Source organism: Botrytis porri (assembly GCF_014898465.1).
Source record: "Botrytis porri strain MUCL 3234 chromosome Unknown BPOR_015, whole genome shotgun sequence".
NCBI lineage: Eukaryota > Fungi > Ascomycota > Leotiomycetes > Helotiales > Sclerotiniaceae > Botrytis > Botrytis porri.
Window position 1 is genome coordinate 1,125,898 of NW_024066089.1, and position 26,291 is coordinate 1,152,188.

The 26,291-nt window shown below is 38.6% G+C and overlaps 6 protein-coding genes across 6 annotated transcripts; 4 read left to right on the forward strand and 2 right to left on the reverse strand.

Annotated features, from left to right (window-relative positions):
• Positions 1-1,046: 1,046 nt before the first annotated feature.
• Positions 1,047-3,555, forward strand: EAF01_010106 (uncharacterized protein; the record flags this gene model as incomplete). The annotated part of the gene is made up of 3 exons (XM_038918363.1): positions 1,047-1,754; positions 1,900-3,394; positions 3,452-3,555. 3 exons carry the CDS (start codon positions 1,047-1,049, stop codon positions 3,553-3,555), a joined length of 2,307 nt encoding a protein of 768 aa, XP_038766333.1.
• A 320-nt stretch (positions 3,556-3,875) lies between these two features.
• On the forward strand, positions 3,876-4,529 carry EAF01_010107 (uncharacterized protein; the record flags this gene model as incomplete). Its single annotated transcript, XM_038918364.1, has 3 exons — positions 3,876-3,888; positions 3,960-4,232; positions 4,372-4,529. The coding sequence occupies 3 exons, from the start codon at positions 3,876-3,878 to the stop codon at positions 4,527-4,529; spliced, it is 444 nt and encodes a 147-aa protein (XP_038766334.1).
• A 2,573-nt stretch (positions 4,530-7,102) lies between these two features.
• Positions 7,103-7,880, forward strand: EAF01_010108 (uncharacterized protein; the record flags this gene model as incomplete). The annotated part of the gene is made up of 2 exons (XM_038918365.1): positions 7,103-7,539; positions 7,586-7,880. 2 exons carry the CDS (start codon positions 7,103-7,105, stop codon positions 7,878-7,880), a joined length of 732 nt encoding a protein of 243 aa, XP_038766335.1.
• Positions 7,881-8,969: 1,089 nt separating this feature from the next.
• Positions 8,970-11,920, reverse strand: EAF01_010109 (uncharacterized protein). The gene is made up of 3 exons (XM_038918366.1): positions 11,601-11,920; positions 10,767-11,547; positions 8,970-10,644 (listed from the first exon to the last, which is right to left on the reverse strand). The coding sequence occupies exons 1-3, from the start codon at positions 11,880-11,882 to the stop codon at positions 9,248-9,250; spliced, it is 2,460 nt and encodes an 819-aa protein (XP_038766336.1). The 5' UTR covers positions 11,883-11,920; the 3' UTR covers positions 8,970-9,247.
• Positions 11,921-16,052: 4,132 nt separating this feature from the next.
• EAF01_010110 (uncharacterized protein) lies at positions 16,053-16,715 on the forward strand (the record flags this gene model as incomplete). The annotated part of the gene is made up of 1 exon (XM_038918367.1): positions 16,053-16,715. The coding sequence occupies one exon, from the start codon at positions 16,053-16,055 to the stop codon at positions 16,713-16,715; it is 663 nt and encodes a 220-aa protein (XP_038766337.1).
• A 1,950-nt stretch (positions 16,716-18,665) lies between these two features.
• EAF01_010111 (uncharacterized protein) lies at positions 18,666-22,489 on the reverse strand (the record flags this gene model as incomplete). Its single annotated transcript, XM_038918368.1, has 5 exons — positions 18,666-19,775; positions 19,875-20,110; positions 20,170-21,174; positions 21,336-21,991; positions 22,050-22,489. 5 exons carry the CDS (start codon positions 22,487-22,489, stop codon positions 18,666-18,668), a joined length of 3,447 nt encoding a protein of 1,148 aa, XP_038766338.1.
• Positions 22,490-26,291: the final 3,802 nt, after the last annotated feature.

A 26,291-nucleotide genomic window follows, 5' to 3' on the forward strand; every position in this document is an offset into this window, starting at 1 on the left:
CTTTGCGGATTCGTGGATTGGGCAAATGGCTCATAGAGTAAATTGATGTACATATGCCCGGTACCGGGTTATGTTTCTTGGGATTTGTTGGGGGGATGTTCCGCGGCAGATACGGTACTTGGTAATAGTTATAATAGTTATCAATAGATCCAGTCTCGAGCCAGTGTACGAATTGTACGAAGCTGAATCATCCTCGGTTTGGGTTTACCAGGCTGATCACACAATATCAATGTGTCTCACTCCGAAAATTCCCCAGAATGAAAAGGGTGAGGTGAATAGTAATCAAAACACCTCGGACACTTTGAATTCTCATTCTCATTCTCATTCCCCTTGACCACACATCCACCCACACCACACCCAATAATTCTTGGGTCAGATGGATGGATGGTACATGAATGCAAACGTCACATATCGATACATCTATCTGCAACAAAGGGACCACAACCACCGACAAGCAGTTGACGCATCGCACATTGATTATTAATCCATAACTCTAAATCTGTTGATTATTTTGGTTCTGGCCTGGTGGGCTTTACTTACGAAAGCTTCCCAATTACCAAGCATCAGATTCCGAATACCTAGGATATTGAGTGCATTTACCTGGAATCTCCCGGCTAGACTCACCTCTACTTGCATAATCTTAGCTTATACTGCACTGCATCTCAAAAGGTTGAGCTAGCAGAGGAAGAACAGACAGACGGTACAGTCAATCGGCTGAAGAAAAGTTGACAGACCTTGTCTTCAGTTCCCTTGCATACCCACCCTACCTGGTATATACATAGTAAACAGAAAAAAGAAAGAGAAACGATCTGATGACTGGCGTAGAAAGATTATGCTACTGTCGGCGTTAATGTGAATTGTTATTCAGCCAACACTTGATCCAAAAATCATTCCACGGCTGACAGGGACGACAAGACAAGACAAGGCAGGACAAACTACTAACCGTTCGATATAAGGCGTGGTGATATTATCCACATCTCCAATAAGTGTGTGCTGAACTTATCTATAAAGTTGATTTGGTCCCACCCCCGCATTCAATTTGGTCAATGATGAATTCTTCTTATGCCGGCGGTCTTCCTATGCAGCAGGACGATCGATATGCTTTGACAATTCTTACTCAAGCTAGCAACAATTCTTCATCCATTAATCTCAATACAATGTCAAACGCCACCGGCGCTGCCTTTCCGGGTAGTAATCTAGCCAAAAACAATAGTGTCTCGACGGCCCAAGGCACCGTTTACCAGACACGTGCAACGCCCATTTCAACATCGATGTCTTCATCCACGATCAGTAATCGTCCTACCAATACACCACGATACCGTTTCCCACCTTCAATATCCAACCTTGTTGGGAATCACACAAGACCTCATCAAGAAATGCAGGCGCTTGTTTTCAATTCCACTGAACAATCCTCGCAGGGTACCTTTATGAACCACCAATTCCAATCAACCTATTCCAATAATCTAGGAATTTTGAACGCGGAGAGTTATGATGATGGGAGGGGTCCAATCGGATCCCACAATCCTAATATGATGAGTATGAAGCGTCAGATTGAAAATCAAATACCATTTGGAATGGTGGAGAAGCACGGAGATACAAAACCACAAAGTGAAGAGCGTGAGCACGAACAAGGGAAGAAGCGAAGGAAGAGAGTCCGAAATGAGTCTCCAAATCTGGACGACGATGATGACGAAGCTCGAAAAAAGGCGAGAGGGAGACCAAGAGTCGACACTAAAGATGAAACTGCTGCCGATGTAAGTTTTCTCCGTCTAGGTGCCATCTGTCTGTTGTCGTGGCAAGATAGTCTTAGCCCTACAAAAATAGATTACTGTTAGGATATCAACTCTCTATGTTCTCCAATGCATGTTGACATCCATTACATTGCTAATCATTGCCCAGAGGCGAAGAACTCAGATTCGAATGGCCCAGAGGGCCTATCGACATCGCAAAGAGACAACAATTTCTTCTTTAGAAAAGCAAGTCCAAGAACTTAAAGGTACAAATGAAGAAATGAATAATATATTCATTAATCTCTACGACTTTGCCATCAGTAGAGGTCTTCTACAACGCGAGCCGGAGTTCGGTCAGCAACTTCAATCATCTATGCAAAGATTCCTTGCGCTCGCAAAACAGAATGCAGGCGATGAAAATCAAAGGTACGAAGATGACTCGCCAGATAATACTACACATGAATCTTTTGATGGGGCCAAACATTCTTTCACAAGTCAGAGCGCTCAACGCCCGCCTCCCCCTGTTCTGCTGTCAGATGAGCCGACTACCGCCGAGACGATAAACACGTGGGGTGGATACACTGTTTCGAAGGATACTAGTTCTGAAGAAGAAGTAAGGCAGATGGAATATAATCAAAACGATACAGAAGAACCTAGACAGTATGAAATAATCAGCAGGGCTACTGAAGAAAACGCGAGTTTTCCTTTCGACCTGACGAGTATTCAACAATACCGAGTCGAGATACCCTCTCCTACCAGTAACGATTTTCTCCAAGGCTTTTACCCTCATGCTCCAGTCCCGCTTCCAACTACGCATTCCTACTTTGAACTTTCATTTGCACGGCGAGTGCACCGCGCAACGATGGAAGAAGGCTACAAGTTACTCACAATGCCAAATCCTCCGCATCGACTATTTGAAAAAGTCTTTGGCTATTGCTTGAAATATGAAACCAAGCAAGAATGCGTTGCGCGGTTTAAAAGGGTTCTGAATACTTCATCAAAGGAATCTCTTCAGGAATGGCGCTATCCATTAGTTCACCTAGGAGGGTCGGGTACATACTATCCCAATCAAGACCCTGATACTGATAATGAGTTGATGCCCAAATTTCGTACTGGATTCTCTATGGGCCCCTTTCCCACAGCCTTCACACCATTACTGGAAAACATCAATTCTGACATGAAATGTACCCTGCCTGGGTTTGAAGGCGAGTTTTTTGATTCTAATGACGTTGAAGGTTATCTTAGAGGTCATGGATTCGATCTCCATCCAGGTGCCGACTATATCACAGGTCAAATAGAACTCGAGGTTTCTTCCGATGTCCACAGTCCAGGGACTTCTAGTACTGACTCTGTATTTCCACCTACACCTCGGAGTCCAATTGGGAAATCCCTTGATGAAACCAATCTAAATGCGTATAAACTCGATTATATCGATGGTAATCTAAATAAAGAAGCTCAAGCTAGTGGTCTTTCCCAGTTTATGACATTTCCATCTTGGAATGCCAGTATTCCCAGGGGGGCGAATCCTTTTGATTTATCCGGTCCAATATTTGATGGTACAGACGGTCCGAATTCTGGAACTTCGAGTCCCAAATTTAGTGCCAATAGTAAACGCTATACGGAGAAATGTACTGTGACTATTAAAGTAGAAACTCTGATCAGAGGTGTGTTGTTTACTCGTTGATTTTAAGATCATAGCTGATTATCATTTTTTTATTTAGAATTGGTTGGTATTGCTTCCTGCTTGGGACGTGCCCCTGGATACAGACGAGCCGATATAGATGCCGCGATCATTACTGCAGCAAGAGAAACTGGAATTGAATGAACTTGCGAGTAGGCTTAATGATGTTTCTCCAGAATTTTGGGGGGCCGCTATTTTCGCACCTGCCCAAATCTTATCGATTCACGTAATGCTGGCTAATCTCAAAAAGCACTTCATGGCGCCTGCCAGTTTCGTCCGGAGTTCAGTTGTCCATATGATCTTGGAGATTGGATAGATTGATCTTTACCCGCAATCATTAGATAATATCTCAATTTTCATGGTAATTGCTGTACACAAATTTACATGCATTCATTATCCATCATCCTGTTCGGGACGATTGTCAACATCTCTTATTCATCTATGGCGAACATTTCCAGTTCACGATGGCCTATCAAAGTCAGTAAATTCTTGCTCATTATGAATCGAGCTCTCAATAGTACGTAAGATCTTATATTGATCTTTTGTAGAATCTTTTGAAGGAGCTCTTGACAAAGCAATTTCGAATCCGCAACTTAAGATGGACGAGCCTACTTACACCGGAAAATGCCAAAAGGCCGAGAACACGGGCACCAGAGTCGGAAATTATATTATTACTCCAGGTTATTTTGGTCCCTATGCCCATGCGTCAATTTCCCCGGTGCTTCCTCCTCGGTCTACCATGTTTGAATGGCATAAATCACGTCGCAGAGTACCTGCAACCGTTGATAAGGTTTTAATCGAAGAACTCCAAAAGATGCACAGTAAGATAACCTGCTTGCAACAAATCTATTCGAACAATTGAGGCATCTCAATGATTCGAAATCCCTTGTTTATTGGACAATAGTCTAGACTTTTCAATGCGCGATCGCTTTCAAAAAAAACGACTGACTCTTTTTACAGTCGCCAAAATTCTTGAAGCCCACAAGAAATCTGCGTTTACTCCTCAATCATCAACTTTAAATGGTCGATTGCATCAAAAGTTTCTAGCACAGAAACGCGACTCGATGTCTGACAGGGATAGAAAACCATTCGAATCCAGATGGGCTGCCTGCAATTGAGCCGTCAATGCGGAGGGATCGGAAGAGTAAATAGCGATCCGCGATAGTTTTGTAGGGTGGGAATTGAAAGCGCCTTGATTTGCTAACCTTGAACTAAGAAAGACCCAAAAACATGAGATTGGGGTTAAGCAGTCTTCGGAGGATCTTCTGTCGACACACTTGGAATCTTGGGTGGAGTATGAAGATGGATACTCTATTCTTGGATCTGCAAGTTTGGGGGATGATGCTGATGATTGTTAGATTATGTTTGGATGTGGGAATAAAAGAGGAGGAAAGACGGAAAGTATGGGAGATGGGAGATGGGCGGAAGAGTGAGCTGAGATATTTCAGCATAGCGAATATGAAATTAGCGAAGTCTATTAAAGGGGCTAGTGGTTTTGAATATTAGTTTTGAATTCTTGAGCGTGCGTGCGTGCGTGCTTTATGAATTATAATAATCTTCAAGATTCTTATGTACGATACTCAGTCACTCACATCGAGCTCTACTTTTGTGTGAGTTGTGGGAATTGCAGGATTCATCTGTGATGTTTTGAGTGGAGAAATAATATGCAGAATGGATTGATAAGTTTGAGTTTGAGTTGTGAGGTTAAGCGTGAGTGATTGTAAGTGTGAGTGTGAAGTTGCTTTGGAGTGAAGTGTAAAAGCTGTTTGAGGGAGATAGTAGTTGGTGAACTACTGAGTTGGTTGTCTGAATGGTTGGAGGGGAGGAGATTGGGAAGTTAGGATGGCGACTAAAAAATGAAGATGTATATGTAATGTAGCATAGCTTATTGTTGTTGTAAGGGGATGGAGGGATGGAGGGATGGCAGAATGTGTATATGCGTGTGAAGGAGTGGAGTGGTTAAGAAGGATGAGATGGGACAGAAGGTGTGGTGTGAGATGGGGATAAGTAGGTTCATCAGAAGAAGGTGAGAGAGAAGAGGAGAGAGAAAAAGAGAGGAGAGAAGAAGAGAAGAAGAGAGGAGAGGGGGTGTAGGGTGTAGGGTGTACAGTAGTTTAATGAATACTCGAGTTCGAATCGAATAATGAGATTGAAGGATTGAGGATTGTATAGTACTAGGGCATAGATAATGACCGTTTGTCTTAATCATACTAAAAAATAGCGATTTAATATATATTATATAATGATTTATTAATATTTTTAATTATGTCTTTTAATTGAAACTTTTTAAATGAATTATTTATATTATAAAGATTTATATTTTTTAGTTTATTAGTTTTAATATAAATTATAAAATTAATATTTATGATTGAAACAAAACCTTGTAAGAGTTTTTCAAATTTCGCTTATTATATTAAATAAATTTTATAATTTTCAAATTATTATATTTTAAACTATATAATATAATCAATAAAAATCCTAAAAATAAAATATTCATTTTTTTGAAATCTATGACTAGAAATGAATAGAATTCTATAATATATATAACAAATTCAGATATAATTGTATTTAAATTCATTCGTGTTAAGGATGAATTTTGGTGTGATTTAGGCGATCAGCTATTATCTATGTATAGTGACTATGGGGGGGGACAGGAGGGGGGTTGTATATGTAGTGGCATTCGAATATGAGAGGCGAGGATGGGCATGGGGATAGATGGGTAAGGTTGGTGACGAGGTTTGTGTGGGGGTGAGATTGGTAACAACATTGGAGGGTGATGTGGGCGGTGAGAGTGACATGAAGATGAGAATAGTATAAGGGTGATTTGCCAGGTGAGGGGAGCACTAGTAAGTGTATAAGTGGAATAAATCCTTTCCAACTTACAAAATTGGGATAAGAAAAATCATTTTTTGATTGTTCGATATTGATATTATATCGAAATCGAAATCGGCATTTTTATTTCCCAATTTTTGGGAATGATTATGACAGTTGTTAGGGGTCATAATGAGGTTTTGATTTTGGTTGGTTTGGATATATGGGTGTTTATTGGTTGCTGAAGTGGAGGAAAAGAGGGGAGGAAAAGGGAGGAGTTGGTGTGAGAATGAGGATAAGGATGAAGGGATGGAAAGATGAAGCATGAGAATGAGGGTGAGGATAAGATTGCTTGTTTATTTGATTAGCGGGGAGTATGTGAATTGTAGAGGTGAGAATGTGAAAAGAGAAGAGGGGAGGGGGAGGGGGAAGATGGAGGGGGAAAATGGCTATTTTAAATTGTGAGGGTGGGGATGTGCAAGCGAGAATTGTGAGTTGGGAGGGTGTAGAATGAGGAGGCAGGCTTTTCGTTATGGAGGACAAATGGGGGCGAGACGAGCTTCTAGTTGAGGGATGAATTTGCTGTTATTATTTGGGAGGGAAGAAGGAGGGGCAAAACAATCTATTGGTTACGTTGTCCACAATGTCTCCTAATGAGATGCTGAAAAGTAACATAAGAATTTAACTCCCGAGAGACAAAATTTTGATCCGGTTTCGAAAGCTCCTTCCGCATCTTAATGTCGTTCTTTCCTCTTCCTTTTATTTATGCCAACAACAAAATGAAGACTAGTAGAAATATTCCTCCTTCATGATAATATCCTATCTCAGCAGCATCCTCAATTAATCAAGCGTTCACCTCTATCTTGATTAACTTATAGATATGTCGTTCAGGGATAAATTAGAAGAATGTGCTTCAGAGCCACACCTGCGACAAGAAGAAGTAAGGGCGTTCAAGACAGCAATTGCGTTTCTCGATCTTATGGCTGAGCACGAGAATGAAATATTGCCTTATCCAATTCTTGAAAACGAATGGAAATTTTTTAAAAGAGCATCATCTTCGAAAGAGCCAGAAATTAGAGAACTCGAGAAATATTTGACAACTCTTAGTTCTAGTATTCCAAGATATTGGGCAGTCAAGTTACAAACTATATGGCTTGGACACGCAGATAAATATGAGATGGTTCGCAAACAACACGATTCTTTGGAAGAAATTTCCAAACTACTAAGCTTAGAGGTGGCTTATGATGGCATCTTGGATAAGTGGTCCAAGAACTGGAAACCCATTGTAAAGACTCGATTCGATTACGAAAGGGCTCTGTCAATGTAAATTTTATAAACTGGCTTTCCGAATAATTGCCAACAGCAAAAGACCAGAAGATACGATGTTCACAGAGAGATTGAAGGGTTTTTATGAAAATCGCAGAGTATCAACATTTCATCAGGACAAAGATGGCTCAAATTTCAAATTTGGCGATATTGATCTCGAAGAAGTTGAGTGTACTGCCACAAGTAGATGGGGATCAGAAATTTGTCGGCAAGCCTTTCACATTGTTCCATCACGAACAAGCACGGCCGAAATGAATTTGATGTTTGTCACGACAGAGGCTTTGAATCCTGCGCTTGGAGCATACGATCTCAAGAATGGTTCAATATTTTGAAAAACAGATTGCAGACGCTTGGGAGACATGTCAAATCTGTATTGTGCCATTCGTTGACACAATATTTAATTTCAGAACATGGGAATTTCGGGTGATGGACTCGAATTTGTTAGAGTGCAACCATCTGGAGCTAAATTGTTTATTCCAGGACATTCATGGACGTCAGGTGGAAGCTCGGTCTATGCCACGAATAGACTGCCTACAATTCCATTAATTTCTTTGTCTGGCTATATCAGAAAACAAGAATTTTGACCAGCAGAGAATTGAAGATGAATTGGTCTATGGGAAGCGAGCTTGGTCGGCAATAGATTCAACGCTTCTAGGGAAACGAAATTTGACCTCACTCCTAAGTGACGCTGTTGGTCGTAGACTTCCTCTTGATATAACGAATTCGAAACTGCATGACTACAGGCTTTTACTTTATGCAGAAAGTGAAGGATTGATATCAAGAATATGCAATGTGCCAGATGCGACATCGGAATTAGAAGAAGGGGGGAGTGGGCATTAGTGGCTATAAGTTTATCGAACACCAGAAGCGAAGTGGAAAGTTCATTACAACGAAGTAAATAGTATGACCCCAACATGAAACAATCAAGCACGGCGTTTTTAAAGTCTTCGTGATCGGTGATCCAAGTGTTCAAAATCCGGTTCAATAATAGTCCGCATGATCAAACATAATTTCTAGGTCCTACTTGCAGACGTTTCGCTCAAGTAAACAATAAGGTATTAACTTGCATGTATATCTCAACCGCGCTTATTACAAAGAGCACCATTAGAGTGGTAGTCTGGAATCATCTCTCGCCTGGACTCCTCGGAAGGACCATTCTGGATGCGGTGGGGAAGATTTCCGATACCCCTGGAGTTCTCGCTAATCTTGTAGTCTAGACTAGCCCCCCTTTTTTCAGAGGATGGAAATTTTTATATGCAATTGGTGAGAATAGAATTCTATGAATGTAGAAGCTAAATAAATTATGATTAACGCGACTCGAGAAATTGATTGAGAAAAAAAGTTGTGTTTTCAACGGTCTGAACTGCAGTCTATTTTGAGATTTTAGTTTGAAGACCCCGAAGATATTATTGTCGATTTCATCAATCAGTTGTTTTAAATCTATTGGATGATCGTGTGGACAATTGAAACTTATTCAATATCAAAGATAGATACAACACTCGAAAGGGGTTTAAACTTCCAAAGTTCTTCATTGTTGGACTGTCGTCCGGATTATTGGATACCCTGGGAAAATGGAATGGATGAGAATTATGAACTTAGATACAGCAGAAGGAAAAGGGTGCTCGTATACAACGCTTTACCAAACATTTCCCAGCTCAGAATTGGAAGGGATATGAAAGACGAACTGGACCTCAATAGCCTACTCTCGAAAATCGTAACATCCTCCATGCTTTGCCGACATGTGCTCATAGCACAACTTCGAGTGTTCAAATGACTCCAAGCATACCCAGCAAAGATGCGCTCCACACTTACACTCGATATGATTACACCCATCCGTTTTCTCAATAGATATTTTGCATTTGGGACAACTCTTGATCCCGATCTTTTCCATCAGTTTGAGCGTAGCTTCATATCTTCCCGACGTTTCATCTTCATACTCCGCGCACGTTTTGTTGTCGTGCTGATGGTGACAATATGTACATATTACCGTGCAGCATTCTATGCAGGTATTGAAATGCATAGTATCTGTTACACGATAGATGGTATCACAATTTGGTTTTGGACAATAGCGGAATGCCTGTGGATTTCGCTGGATATGAGTGGAGAAAGAGACCGCCAGGATATCTTCGAATGCTTTGGACGAGAGAATTTCTTGTAGCTCTTTAAGGTTGAAGCTGACTTGACATCTTCCCATGTCTCCGTGGCAGTTTATTGAAAAATTCTTTCCGTTGGAACTTGCGGCGCTACAGGAAAGTTCGAAACACTCGATGCAATATACATGATTGCATTTGGTAAGGATTGGATTATCTGCTATTCCCCAGCATACAACGCAATCCTCTTTGGTGGTGACAGATTCAGATAGTGGCTTGGATTCTTTCTTGCCGATCATTTTCAATGCTATTTCGTATTCCTTTTCGGTGCCTGCGATCAAGATCCTCCTCGGCCTTGAGACGATATCGAATGTGGCAATGTTATCTCCAAATGCAGTAGCAATCATTTTGAAGCCACCGTTGCATGCCCATCGAAAGTCCTCGGGTTTCAATTCAATTATATGAGCAGTGTATGATTCGGTACCAATGATTGTCGTGATGATCGACTCCACTTCCTTACAATTTTCTTCGGGGCCATAAAGCTTTATTATTTGTTTTCTCTTGTTTCGAAGAATGATCACTCCATGATCTTGCTGGATCTTCTTAAGTTTCTGAAACACAGTTCCATTGCCGATCAAAGAAGATGTCCACAAAGGCTTGTCACCATTCATCACTGTGATCCCGTCTAATATCTCATTCAATCTTTCTTTCGCGGCAGCCACATCTTTTGACGCCTCGCCCTCAATCTTTAGAACTCTGTATTGCTGTTTAAGACCAGCGCTGGGATAGATCTTGAATTTCAGATGCTGCTCGTTCCAGATTTGGCTGACCGTGCGGATTCGACTTTGGACGGCATTGAAGATTGAGCTTGCAACTTTGAACTTCGCGGTGCTGATAAGTTGGATAGTTAAAGTCAGGGTTTCGCAAAATGGTAGAGGCATATCTTGCAACGAAATAACTGCTGCTCTTGCATCAGACTCCTCGTAATATCTAGCAACAGCTTTTGCTGTTTTTGTCCAGCGGTCAGTGATTGTCTATTTAAAAGAAAGAGACTTTTGAGAAACAAAAGATTTAAAGCATTTCTGAATATTGGAAATCTTTGAGAGACAGCTAGGGATTGAAACTAACCTCTTTTACCTTCCAATTCTGTACTGATTTGACTCCATTCAATGGGACCAACCCCAAGTAATAGGGACATCACAATTGCGCTAGCTTCTTCTCCTTCTACATCATAATTGACCTCTCCAATTTCTATCTTTCGAGGCATGTGATGTGGCAATTTGATAGCAGAAGTGATATCTTTCTCCGCAGTTTTGGCAGGCAGATTTGTGAGCATAAGCGTCCACGCCAGTGGATCGAATCGTGACGTAACGCGTCTACTGGGCGAATGACACTTGACTGGCTGACCCAGCACCTTATAAGATTTCGAATCGAACCTCGCGAAGACTTTCTCGGCTACACTCTCACTTCCGAAATGAAGCCATACCGTCCTAGAGGGTTTGAACCAAGAGCATTGAATCTTTTTGCATTCGATTTGGTGAGAGTTGGTGCCGGACTGAAGACCGGCAGAAACATGAAATGCTTCCATGTTTGGATATTTCGTTTTTAAAAAGGTCTTCTCGTTGAGTTTTGAGCAGAATCCCTTTGCAAAAGTAGGATCATCGACTTTGACATCCGCCGATGCAGCGTTATCGTACCTCCGTATCCTCACACACTCGGGTAGAAGTTGAATTCCCTTTTTTTTCAAAAGCGAAACGAAGGATTCAGCCGTGACATCTAATGGCAATCCGTCTATTCGAGCGGCAGAAAAGTCCGTTGGTAGCGAGATCTTAGACACTTGTGCGCCAACGTCAAATTTGGCCGATGCGCCTCCGAATTCTCTTGTGAAGTTGTCATAATTTTGATTTTCCTATCATACGTTAGCTTGGAACTTAGACTGACTTTCGCATTAATCAAACAAACCTCAGGGTCTAAGTCGGGTTTGGCTGCCTTTTCTTTTTGCTTCTCGGCAGTGTGCGAGAAGGGGCAAGTACTGCCATTTCGACAATTGCCTCGAGAATAATGATAGCATGGAACTTGGGAGCGAGGATCTTGTGTTGAAGTAGAAGTTGCAGCTTCAGATGGCTTTTTGGCAGAAACAGAAACTTGAGGTGTAACAGTAGTCTTTTCATGAGAATAACGACAATTTTCTCCTCTCATACAATATCCACTGGCGAAGAACTTGCACGGTGCGAGGGAAGCCATCTTTCAGTTATTAGTATGTTGTCGAATTTTTGTGATCTAAGATTGTCTAGATAGAATAAAAACAATTACCCCTCCTTCTTAATGTAATCACCCCATATATACGTACGAGTAGACCTAGGCGCCCGACGGGTATAATCTGGTATCTAAACGGCTGCTGTGGCTGATCCCTGCAGACTGGGCGTCACAATTGAATGTAACATAGATTCTGACCATTCAGAAGGAGCCTGTCGATGTCCTATGAAGTGTCAATTGTTGCGGTCTCCCGATTGGCTAGGGAGAATGTATGAGGCACAGCTTGTGGTCGCACGAACAAGAAGTATGATACTGCAATGAGATAAGCTTGTTATTTTATTCTCTAATATAAATAATTGATTTGATTTAACATAATTCATTACCGAGTAGATTATATCATCAAGTGGATTATTTTTATCTCAATTAACATATTCAAATTCATATTATTCAATAATTATTAATTCAATTAATTAAAACTATTAAGAATCTAATAATTTAAAATTTATTATATCAATTTGATAAATTTTTATATTATAACCTATCTTTTCATAATTACTATAATATTGATTAAAAGATATTTCTTTATTAAAATTCCCCCCATTTTGATATTTATCATATTAAATCTGAATATCAACTTTTTATTAAAATAATATATTCATAGTCTTCTATTTAATAAATACTTTTCCTTAATATATTTGTATCTTTTTTACATGTCGATATTGGTTTAATATTTTATTAACTTTTTAAAGTATATAGTTTTTTATATTTAAAAGTATATTCTTATATATTAATTTCTTTATACTTTTAGTTAGAGTGTTACGACGATATTCAACATACCGCGTCACATGGCCAAACGGTCATGTAATGAACCTAGAGAATTTAGGGGATTGAAGAATAAATATCTAGATTTATAAGATTCAAAGGATTCAAGCAGAACAGAGCCTTATAGTTCTATAAAGAACGAAGGTCTATATAAGAAATAGGATTTCTTTATATGTAGAGCTTCATGCTCAAGAACAATTATTAATTTCATTACTATAATTATAAGAATTACAATTAATTATAATCTTATTGAATTCTTACTTAAAGTTTAATTTAAATTACTTTGAAAGAACTCTAGACACTTTTACATAATCCTAGAGGCAGCTCCTGTAACATAGAGCTAATATAATCTTAAATAAAGATATAGGAGAGCTTAATTAATAGCAAGTTATTTAAGATTTAATTAATGTTGATTGAAAAAAAGCTTCTATAGGATTATAAGGAGTTTGAGAGATTTAGAAATCTAAATTAAAAGAAGGGGGAGTAGTGTTACGACGGCATCCAGCATACCGTGTCACATGACATAAATTACACGTGATGGAGCGTCAAGGAGCTTCAGCGCTCCTGGAGCGTATTGTGATCCTTAACGATCCAACATATCGGAGAGGTCTTAAAGACTAGGTGTTACGACGGCATCCAATATACCGCGTCACATGGTCAGGAAGTCACGTGATGGACCTAGAGGATCTAGGGGATCGAAGAATAAACATCTAGATCCATAGGATCCAGAGGATCCAGACAAGACAGAACTGTAGGTTCTGCAGAGCAGGAAGGTCTATATAAGAGAACAGATTTCATTACAATGTAGAGCTTCGTGCTCAAGAACAATCATTAGTTTCATTACTATAGTTACGAGAATTGCAACCAGTTACAACCTTATTGAATTCCTACTTGAAGTCTAGTCTAAACCACCTCGAGAGATCTCTAGACACTTCCACGTGACCCTAGAGGCAGCTCCCGTAACAAAAAGCTATAAAGAATTCGATCTTTAAGATATAATTGATATATACTCTTATAAACCCCTCAATTTGAATACTATATTCTTGTTTTAAAGTATTAAAACATTCAATATTAAGAGGTTAAATTAAATGATTTGAATGCGGTAATAAATATATACATTTAATATTATTCTCTTTATAATAATTCTAAAATGATATTAATTCGTGGTTTTTATATCCATTTAATACTAGTATTCTATATTTGCCCTTAGTTCAATTTCTTATATATTTATCGAAGTATTTCAACTATTCTAATTCTATCTCATTATTCATCCATCCATTAAAAGTAGGTTTAATAGTTTAATCTACAGGAAAATAGGTTTCTATATATCAATTGAAAAGATGTATTTATTCTTGAACTATCAGAAATAAAGATATAATGTTCTTCTTATTATTGTTATATATAATTACTATTGCCCACTTTCGATTACCTAATTGTATAGCTTTATTATTACCAAATCTCTTAAAGTTAGTAATAATTATATTAGTATTTATAATTCCCATTATAAAGTCTGTTTTATCAAAATTTCATAAATTATAATTAAGAATATCAAATTTGTTTTATATATTCAATATAAATCGAAACCAATCTTTAATAAGTTTAGAATCTTTACAAAAAGCTTTTTGAAAATCATAAATATAAATAAAATATATTCTTAACTTTTTATTATATCTTATAAATTAATATACTCATTATTTTCCAACTCTCTTTATTCCTTTTAATTCAAAAATATAATTTGTTATATTTTCTACTCTTTTATATTTAGGTATAAAACTTTTTATATTTATATCAATTATATATTGAATAATAATCTTTTCTTTTAATTTCAAAAGGTTATTATTATTTGATAGAGATTTGGTACAAGAAATAAAACCATTCATTTTATAATATAATATTATGTATAATATATTATATAGTTTAACAAATCATTGAATACTAAGTTTTTTGTTTTTTCGAATAGCCTCGATGGTTAAGAGTATTCGAGCTTTATTATTATTCGATTACATAATAATTAATTGATAAGATATATATTGAATTGAAACATGAATATTTGAGATGAAAGTAATCCACTTGGTGATATAATCCATTCGATGATGAATCATGTTAATGTTATATATTAGATCTAAATACTCCGATACAAACCGAACATTCCTCATAATTCACCGCTTCAACAACTCTGCAATCAAGAATCGTTTCACATTTCGGTTCAAAATGATTACATGGATGAGCGTAGACTGTTCTACTTTGCAACGGCTGAGGCAGTTGATTATAAATACCTAGGGTTATTTTTGATTAGGTTCATGAGCTGCAGACGTTTACATCCCATTCAGCGTTCGTTTCTTTTTCTTGCCCCTTTCAGTAGTTGCCTTTCTCTCACAGAACTCCCTCAATAGACATCGAAGTGAGGGTCCCGTTGCTGAAAAGTTAAATCAACACAATGGAGAACCTTTTTGATGTGATCCATGATCACGGGCTGCTTGTAGTCTTAATTATTGCAATCGTATACATATGCTCTTCTGCGCATCGATGACTAAATAAGACATCGACTAGATCATTTAGTTCTTTTCAGAAGCCATCTACAATGTTTAATTTCATCCATTGGCCGATGTACCAGGTCCATTCTGGTGCAAAGTCTCGGGCTGGCCTTCTTGCTATCACGCATCGACCGGGTATCGTCACATTTGATTTGGCAAAACCGCGAGATTTGATTCAGTTGAGACACAATCCTTCATTCATCGCCATCTACTGACCAGTACAAGGTGACAGATTTCATTACTGACCAGATGGGGCCCTGATAACCACCCTCAAGGGATACTGTGAAATTTACAATTCCAAGGCGAATGCGAAGAATGCTAGGTGGTACGAGGTCTGGAGGAGAAACAATGAAGGCTACAAAGCGTTGAATACGACCGGCCCTCACAAATATATGTAATTACGAAAATGCTTGAATAGCGCTTTTTCACAAATGTCGTTGCGTTCGTCAGAGCCCTTCATGATCAAAAATGTTGACCGCTGGATTGAGCTCATGCTAGATGGTAAGAAAACCAAAGGCACAACTGAGTGGGCGACGCCGAAGAATCTGGGCGATGAATGGATTGATCACCTTGTTTGTGATATACTAGGCGATTTGTGTTTTGGGAGGTCCTTTGAGACAATAGAACCCAAGGGAAACAGACTTAGTCAGATTCCACATATCATTGGCGAATATTTGCAGTTCATGTATCCAGTAAGAGAATCTCAGGATTTAAAAAGGGCGATACTGATCTTTTCGTTCCGTAGATTTCGAATTCGCCCTGTCTTAACACATGAGTTTGGCTCAAACCTCGCGGTGTCGATATGTTACTTGCTATGGTTACTCCGAAGCCTGTGATTGATTTTTATAAATCTTTAGAAACGTGCGTAGAAGAGCGTGGGAAGCAAGAACAAAGCATAGAAAAGAATAGCACGGAGAATGAACGAAAAGACATGTTCCACTATTTATTCCAGGCCAAAGTCTCTGAGACTGGCGCTCCCGCATTCAATCACACCGAGCTTGTAGCGACAGCCAATCTTCTGGTAACAGCTGGCTCAGATACGACTGCTACTTCTCTTTGCAGCGCTTTCTTCTACTTAACGAAACTTGCATGTCGACGAAAAGCTTGCGGAAGAGATACGAGAAACCTTCTCTTCAGCCGAAGACATCCGAACCCTAACCCTAACCCCGAAATTCTAAATGATGGTATTCTTGCCGGGTCTAGGATTAATGACCTTTATTCACTTTTGTCCCCTGATTTATGGGCAATTGGTACTCGTGGGACAAAGAAGTTCCTTTTGATCGCACTCATGTTGTTACTATTAATAATTCTAGTCGTGATCTGTCGTCCTGCCTCGGCAATTCTAATGTTGCCGTCATTGGGCTGGTGGGAAGTTTCTATGACGCAGACTTTGGAATCCTTAGTCGGCTCCGCGATCACGTCGAAGCCTTTGTTTTTAATTGGTGCGAATAAGTCCTCGCTTTAGCCAATGATGATAAGCGATGCAAATTACCCCCCATATGTTTGCGGTGCTTCCAATACTACCAACAGCCTGTCAATCCCAGATGATTGCCCGGGTGGTGGTGTCTCCGTTATCTTGGATTGGGCTCATGCGACATTCTCGTTAGGACAAATGGTTCCATGGAGATGGAAGATAACCACGCCTATTTTTTGAAACACTTCGAGTTCTTTGCCAGGTCCAACTTTCAATCGTTTTGTTGAAGGGGTGGGTTACTCTGACTGGAGATTCACGAATGCAAATGACTGCTTATTAAGCCAGACTATTTTCATATCGGCTGCGGAGACTCCTGTTTCAGTGACTCTAGCTTTAGGTTCTGGCAATACGACTACTCGTTGAAAGCTCACATTGTCAGATGGAAGTGATCTGCCAGCGGCTCAGGCATTCCACAGTCTGTAGCAGCAATACTGACTGGGTCTACCAAAAGACTCCTGGCTTGATCTGGCGCTCAGACGATTTTAGGGTCTTCGAAGGCCATGAAAGCGGATCATTTGGATTTATAGATCCAGACAGAGAAGAACATCCTGTAAGTCCACCATATGCTAGTGTGGATATGAAGTTTACATTTCCACTGGAAGAACCTGCCCGTGGCTCTTGGTACTCTAACGCTAGCACTGCGCTAAATCTATGGAATGCCTCCCGACAAAGTGTATCAACCTGGGTAAGCTCTGAGGGACAAAGAGCATCAATTGGTGCTGCTATGATAACATGTGATGAGTCACACGGAGATGTCTTCTGTGAATCAAACCAGTCTTGGAAACCTCTTGTATTCACGACCTGCTCTGTATTCGCTCGATGGCAACCGATGGAAATCTTATTTATCCTAGTATGGATAAGTTTGTTCACCTATCAGGATTAGATAGCCTCGATGGGAGCTTAGACAAGTGGCTACGAAGCAACTTATCCAATTTTGACCAGCAAAAGGTTAAGTTCGATGCTGGCTGGGCTAATTCTGCGCTGCCGCCTAATCAGACTCTCATACCAATTGTGACAGCACTTTCCCAGCCGGGAGCTTACACTAACATAAAAACTGTCTTTGGTGTTGCAGTTGCAGATGCAATGGCTAGAAATGGCACGAGCAAGCATGCCATTCTTAAAGGAAATTTTGGATTTCCACCGTTGATTTGGCCATCGGGTTATCCATAATGGGATTCTCTTTTCCCTGATATCCTCTCGCCTGAAGTTTTGAAGACAAACCTCGAAGAATTCACCCCTATCGACATACTACAATGGCGCAATGGCTACAGCTACTCTCTGTACCGTAGTACTAGACGTCTCGCTTTCAGCATCCTCCTTGTCCACATCCTATTTGCGCTTATCCACACAACACTTCTCATATGGATAGGATGGAGTTGCAATATCCTCAAATCTCTTTGCGAAATTGTTGCTCTCGCTATGAATTAATCTCCAACTCCAATTTTGGAAAACACTTGTGTGGGAATCGCAAGGTTGGATACATATAAATATATCGTGAAAGTGAGGGAAGTTTCGGAACAGTATCTGGGTTTGGTTTTAACGGGCGAAGAGGGAAGCTCCAAGGGTGTGGTTGTGGGGAAGATTTATAGAAATATTTGGGTTGAAAAGGGTCATCTAAAAGTTGAGTAGTGTATGTGTGTATTGAAATTGGGCATCCCTGCGTTGTTGCATGAGTTGAAAGAGTATTTTATACAACAATATTACTGTTGAGAAGCTCCCAAAAGCGTCTCTATAACTTTTCTCCCTTGAAATTATTACTAATCTAGGAGTGGATAAATGATTGGGATCGTGTGTATATGATCATTTGATAGACTCGTGTTTCGTAGTATTTTCATTTTCAGACTGATAATCAATGTACTCAGAATGTCCAATCTGGGATTCCGCTAGCCAAGCCACTTCTGGCTTTACGTATGACTCTTTTTGGTGACATGGTGACCTTCTTTACTTTTCCTTTTGGAGTCTTATGATCTCCTGAAGATTCTGGTATCCCGGGACATTTCCATGCTCGAATACATCTTTTACGACGGCAGTTACGCAATGATGATGTGGTTGGGTATCGGTTTCATCCCACACTTCATCGTCGTAACCTCTCTTCATAGTATGACCGCAAGAAAATCCCCTCTGTTTATGCTCTGCTATCGATCTGGGTAGATTTGGTATCGCATATGATAACCCTCCGGTAAATCTGGCGAACTCATCAGGACTCTTCATGCAACAAGCATACGGGTTAGCGCCATGCTTAAGCATCAGTTCGAAAACTCTAACCCACTTCATGGAGAGTGGTGAGATCTCCGAATTGTCCTTAGATACAAGAACGTGAACTAGATAAATAGCATATTCCCAGATTGTATGAAAGCTATTGACATGCTCATTTGGGTCAGCGCCATGAATAAGTAGTTCCTCAAGTACGACTATATCTGGAACTAGATTACCAAGTGCCCATCCATCCATAGACAGTGCGTAAGCTAAAAGAGGCAGCCCTGGCCGGGTTTTGACTGATATATATGGTAAAGGTAATTGAGATTGACTTGTGTAACGCGCGACGGATGTCAGGCTTTTTCGAGCTTTGAGAAGCATTATAAGACCAGATTTGACAGCAGCAGAATCAAGATCATCGCCCCAGTCAGGTCGATTTCTTTCTGCCCATTTTGGATCTTTTTGTGACCAGTGTCTGAACACTCTTCGGTCTGCTTGCATGCTCAAAACTCTGTCAGCTTCTTGTACCAGTTCGAGAGCCGCTTCCATAACCTTAGGGTTTTGCCAAGGGAATTCATGAAGTTGACTCAACAATTCTACCCCACTTGTGTATACACAATCTTTAGGATCGAGCTTGATATCAATCACACGGGCCATCAATAACGCTAGCTCGGGGTCGAAGATGGTATCAAGTGTATGTTTTGTGATCTCGTCCCAGTTCCTGGATCGTTCCAAGAAATCCACTGCCGTGTGGTGAAGATAGACTATCCTTCCTTTTGCCCCGGGACCTTGTAATTTCAGTACTGAAGAGCTGTGTAATGAAGATTCCTCTTCTGCCGGATGTACCGAAGAGAGCTGTTCGATGCGGATAGTATGGTATTAGTCTGAGAGATTTCCTCCCCATTGCACATGCAGCCACAGTGCATAGGGATGTATAACATCCTCTAAGGTTACCATCTTCGCTCTGAAATCCTTTTGGAAACGCTCCACATCAACACGATGTCTAATTTTTCGCATGTAGAATCTCGCCCTGGTATGTGTCTCAACGAAGTTTCGACAGGCGCGACTTCTTATGGAACCAAGTAGTGCCGACATCTGGAAAATTGATAATCGTATACGCAGATCTCCTTCGCACCCGTGATCACGTAAATGACGGGCATTTCCTGCTGCAATCTTCTCTGTCGTCCGTTCTAACCACAATGGTACCTGTATGTTGGGTCCACCACTACTGCTATCCGTATCAGGTTACCGGCACTATCTATCCTCGGATCTTCTATTTCCCTCGCCAACTGCCTTGCTGCTCTTGGTTTGCTTGCTAAAGTTCCGTTAGGAGCTGGAAAAAAGTTTGTTGCCGAAATTTGGATGTGTTTCCTAAACTCTTCAACAATATTTACGTCAGAATCGTATGCGTTAAATATCTGTTTGTTATCTACCACACCACTCTTTAACATATTATTGGAAACATTGCGCATTATCGTTTCGCCGTCATTCTCGTCAACTATCTCAATGAGTCCACGACATCTACTGGCAAGGCGCAATCTTGTTTTATTAATCTTCACGAGTCTTTCTTCCGTGGACTCACTTTCTGTTGCAGCCTCCATAGCTATGATTGGATGGTGCGAGGTAAACTTTAATGCATTATGTAGAGTGATCGAGTCCAAATTATTCCCGCTTGCTCTAAATATTTGGAAAATCTTCGATGCATCTTGACGAAACTCAGGTTCTATCTTTTGGATGATATGAGAAAATAAATTCTCAAGGTCTACTGGCAGGCTTTCAAGTCGTTTCCGAAGTTCAACTGCACCATCTCCACACCTGAATCCATGGGTGAGCGATTTGACGACGAGAATAACCCAGAGAAAGACACCTTGGGCTCGGTGAATGATCTCTTCAGTCAGCCAACTTGTTGTATCCAAATCATTACTTATAAACATTCGCATCAGTTGATTTTGCTCCAACTTAGCAACAACATAGTTATTGATGTCATCACGAGTGAGATCTTCTAGCTTTAATGTGCATGCATCTTGAAAAACTGACAAGAAGTCCGGTAATGGCCTGCTCGAAATGCAAAACTTCGTGAAGGGGAATTTGTCGGCCAATTCGAATAAGTACTCTGCCATATCACCATGAGCTCCTTCGTACTCGTCTAAACCATCCACAAAGATGCAGATTTTGAGTGAAGGACCGGAAATGCCGATAAGGCTTTTGAACGCTTGCTGTAAGCGGCCCAGAGACCATTCATCAATTCGGAATTCTAGATCATGTGTTTCCAAGTCGCACATCCGCACCCATTCCTCGTGAAATATCTCTAGAATGAGATCCTGGTGTTCTCGGAGAAGACCACATAGAAGTGTGCGTAGGAGTCCGATTTGAGATCGTTGTCTTTCCGTCCGCTTATCCAAAAATAAAACGCACTCGTTATAATCTTAGAAGATCCTGCCCATTTCTTCAACAAGATTGTGGTTTCTGGGTGTTCATATATGTAACGCATTAAAGTTGACTTTCCGCTCGCTGGTTTACCCTGTATCCAATAGATGCCCGAACTTTCAGAGAGCCAAGTCGCGAAATTGCTCCATGGTTTTTGGTGGACAGTAGGATCTCTGAAGATCCACTGAAAGCTGCTTTGATATGGACTAGCAATCATATCCGGTCGATGATTCATGTCTGAAAATCCAAGGGACTCTAAGATGGCAAGTCGGACTTTTTGAGCACGCCTAAATCGCTGTCCATTATCACGTTCCACTAGCTCAGCACCAGCCTGGCGGTTCTGTTCTACCAATTGTCGAGATTGAATCAAGTCTTCGTTGCGGCAGACTCTTGATTCAAGTAACAAGTCAATGATATCTTTGGTGTCTTTATTCAAAGATTCAAAGCTATAATTTTGCTTGGCGGTCAATAGGCCAAGCTTTTGAAACTCCGATTGCTGAGAAAGATTCAGTCTTTCAAAACAGCGAAGAAAGTCCTGATCTGACGATTGCATCTTGAGAAGCTCGTTCAAAACTTTCTTCGTATTATCGTCCAGTTTTTTAAAATGGTTTTCTGCTGCAGATGACATTGAATCTGAACCACCTCTAGAGACACGGTCAATTTATTGTTCAGCAACATGTTGAAGACAAAATAGATACTGACCTCAATATCAGAAGCAACTCAGTATCGAGTTCTTTCCTAAGATCTCTCAATCTTAGAGCAAATTCATCAATCTCATGTTTCGACCAAACACTCTTCAATGCCATTCGAAAGCTTTTCCATTTGGGACACTGTGATCGGGTAGGTGCTTTCAGTCGATTGAGCCGGTTGACAAGAGTGTCAGATACAATTATACATTCTTGAATGATTGTTTGAAGTCTTGAGTGAACGATGCTGGATCCAGAATTGGCTCTTTTCGATGGAAAATTTAGTGATTGGGTCAATTCTTCAAGACGCAGGGTGGCTGTTTCGGTTCTATTATGCTCTGTAGTGAGACCGCTGGTGGAGTTATATATTTCTTTGCTCTTGCATACAATCTTGCAAGAGTAGTCGATAAATTGAGCAATTGCCGCTGCAAGCGATATGGCGCTCACGGGGTCCATAATCAATCGTTGCTTGAATGAATGTATATAAGAACAAGGGACCTCATGTTACCAGAATAACTTTCCCTGGAACTCGAATGTGAAGAACAAGATATATGAAGTGCCAACACATTCATTTGATAGCCTTGTCAGATTCAACCGAATGTGCTGCGTCAGATAGGTGAGTCTGCCTGAGTGCTGCTAAGCCTCATGATACTACCTACCGTACAGGGGACATTACCACCTGGGCAGTGCTTCAAAGATAATGAAAAGTGGCTTAGACTCTTATTTACAAATCATATGATCCATTCCATATCAGCAATGTAGTCACTTCCAAGGTTGTTCATGTATTTTGATGCCGAGCCACATTCTGAGATTTTGTCTGAAGAATGGGTAGTAATACCTTCTTGATGATTTCTCCATTCATGATTCTCAAGCTTCAATGCTGCAGAATCATCGCATTCATAAAAGAGAAGAAGAAAAGGAAAGACGTAAAGGAAAAGAAACAATGCTGTGTGTTGTTTTTGATCTCGCCAGTTCTAGAGAAATTTACCAAGGTGCGAACGATTAGTAATCAAAGCACTATAGTAATGTGTTTTAAGTATGACAATCTACAGAGTACACAGAGTACAACGGGAAACGTAGGCTAGAATATGAAGGCATTCAGAGTATTTCATTCAGTGTACTAATTAAGTATATGAATAAAAGCTCTGATGTATATATCAGAGCTCTCACTAGGTCGCATTGGGGCTAAGGTTAGCTCCCTTTCTTAGCATCACACGAACCACGCCCATTTAACATAATGACTTGTTACGATTTAAATGAAACGATATTTATAAAAAAAAGAGACAGAGAAATGAAAGATCACGATTGAGTTGGCTTGAAGATGTTTCTTCTTGTTTTTCTTGAGTCAGGGTTGTGTTACGAACGACGCAACATAGGCACGGGACTGGGGCACTAAGTCACGTGGTTGGCTCAGTCTGCCTCAGCGGGATAGACACTGAGCCATGAAAGTACAAACAAACCAGTACTGAGCCGTACTGATCACACTGAGCAAGAAGGTCTATATAAGGGAATGGGTTTCATTACAATGTAGAGCTTCGTGCTCAAGATCAATCATTAGTTTCATTACTATAGTTACGAGAATTGCAACCAGTTACCAACCTTATTGAATTCCTACTTGAAGTCTAGTCTAAACCACCTCGAGAGATCTCTAGACACTTCCACGTGACCCTAGAGGCAGCTCCCGTAACACGCAACATGGATTATAAGATAAACCTAAGGCCTTAGTATTAGAACCTACGAAAACAGTACTATAGAAATAATTGAATTAAAGGGTAATTAAAGATAACAATAACTAAATCAATAAGTAATAATTAAAAAATAGATATTTATCTTTTGTTAGTATCTATTCTATAGTAGGTATAGAAGGGATAGTGGTTATAGATTATTTAGTAAGTATAGGTTAGATAAGTAATAGTATTATATAGGTTATAAGGCAAATGTTATATAATAAATAGACAGGATAGGCAAGTTATTTAGGCTATTTATAAATAGATAGGATAGATAGTTTATTTAGACTATTTAGATAAGAATAAAGGTCTATATAAGGAAATAGATTTCATTATAATGTAAAGCTTTATATTTAAGAACAATTATTAGTTTTATTACTATAGTTATAAGAATTACAATCAATTATAATCTTATTAAATTCCTACTTGAAATTTAATCTAAATTATCTTAAAAGATCTCTAGTTATTTCCATATGATCTAGAAGTAGTTTCTGTAACACTTTAAGTACCTTTTCTACTTCAAATATCAATTCAATATTAATTACTAGTATGGTAACTAATAGTTTTTTTAAAAGTTAATAGATTTTAGCAAGCAATTTTAATAATATCGAAATAACTAATGCTTTTAAGAAAATCACTATTAATAAAACATTTAAGATTGCCTTATTAAACAAATATTAAGGAAATTAATAGAAACTCGATATCTTTTTATTATAATTCGAAATCTATTTTAAATTCAATCAAAACAAGTTCACCGAAAAGGAATTCCAGAGTATTTAGACTGTGTTATACCTCAAAGGTAAGATAGGTAAATGAATTCAATTATATTTATACAACTATTTCGAATATAACGATAAGAAATATATACAATCTATAAGAATTATCTTCAACAATTTCAAAGGATTTAAGATAGAGATTCACAAGATCTTTGGAAACTCTAATAAATTAAAGATAACAAAAAAGAAATCTTTAATCTTAAACAAACAGAATTAGTATTAAAGTATACTACAGAGTTCCGAAGATATATAAGGATAATTAAATAAAACGAGGTCGCTATTATAAATCATTATTATAAAGGATTCAAATTAGAAATATGTTTGGAACTTGATAGGGAAGGGGAGGATAATGATTTAAACAAACTAATTAAAAGTTCTATCAATATTAATGATTGTCTGTACAGGTACAAACAAACCCAATGATTATACAAGCTTTAGACAAATAAGCAAAAGTATTACCATAAGAATAAGGGCAGATTATATTACAATCTATAAAGGTATAAGAACTTTATAGAATGAAATACTATATACTACAAAAAGAGGAATAATAATTTAGAAAAGAAATGAAGATAAGAAAATAACCTATACTTTAAATATAGGAAAGTAGGGTATTAAATAATGGATTATTGAAGTAAGAAAATAGAAGGTAAAAAAGCAATTTTAAGAATAAATTCAACAAAGACTAATTTAATATTATCTTTATATTACAATTATGTATTATTAATAAAATAGAATTAGTTATACCATTACTAGCTTATAAAAAAGAAATCGGGGGTAAACCTGAGAATGAACTTGAAGAAGAACTTGAAGAAGAAAAGATTGAGGGCCTTTTATAAATAAATAGAGATCTATAGAAAGGAGAAGTATGAATGATCTAACAAATCAATTAATGAAACTGTTATATCAAAAGATTTGAAGATATTAATAAAGAAATTATTAATTATAATCTTAATATAATAAATACTGAAAAGGATGAAACTTATAAGGTTTGATATATTAATCAATATTGAATTCTATGATTTGGAATTATTATAAATTTATCCTTCTTGAAGAGAATTAGTAATGAATATCTAAAATGACTAGGTCAAAGGGAGCTATAGAAAGTCTTTTATTACTATATATTGAAGAATAATAAGAATCAGACTTTATTCCTTTACAAAAAGGTTGAAGAAAAGTACTATATTCAGATCTAGATTATATTATTATTGTTAATAATAGAAACAATAATAAGAATAATCTGAGGGATATATTAATATATTCTATAAAAGGATTTACTCAATGATAAAATTAAATCAAAGATTAGTATCGTTTATCTAAAAGAAAAAGAGCCTTAGCGAATAACACTAAAGAATGAAACCATTTAGAATAATAAAGGTGATTAAGGGATACCATAGCTGAATGCTATAGAACAAACAGGTCAAATATACTATAGAATCAAAATAAACGAATAACTACAATAAGCCATAATAGATTCAGGGGTTATAGGAAATTTCATTATATTAGAAGCTGTAGAGTATTTAGGAATTCTACTCCAGAAGAAACAACAACCTTATCAATTACAACTAGTTGATAGCTAATTAGCAGAATCTAACAGGAATATTTCACAAAAGATATAACCAATATAAATAAATATAATCCAATACTTAAAGGTTATACAGTTTGATATTATACTATTAGGCCAATAACAGATTATTTTAAAAATGCTATAATTGAAGGTATACAATTCTAGAATAAATTGGTTATAGGAGATAATAA

Bases quoted from the DNA above. Each gene is read 5' to 3' on its own strand.
- EAF01_010109 (XM_038918366.1), bottom strand. From the start codon at position 11,882: ATGGCTTCCCTCGCACCGTGCAAGTTCTTCGCCAGTGGATATTGTATG. The intron at 11,548-11,600 runs GTTTGTTTGATT...AACGTATGATAG, and splicing joins AACCCGACTTAGACCCTGAG to GAAAATCAAAATTATGACAA. The intron at 10,645-10,766 runs GTTAGTTTCAAT...GGACAAAAACAG, and splicing joins AGAATTGGAAGGTAAAAGAG to CAAAAGCTGTTGCTAGATAT.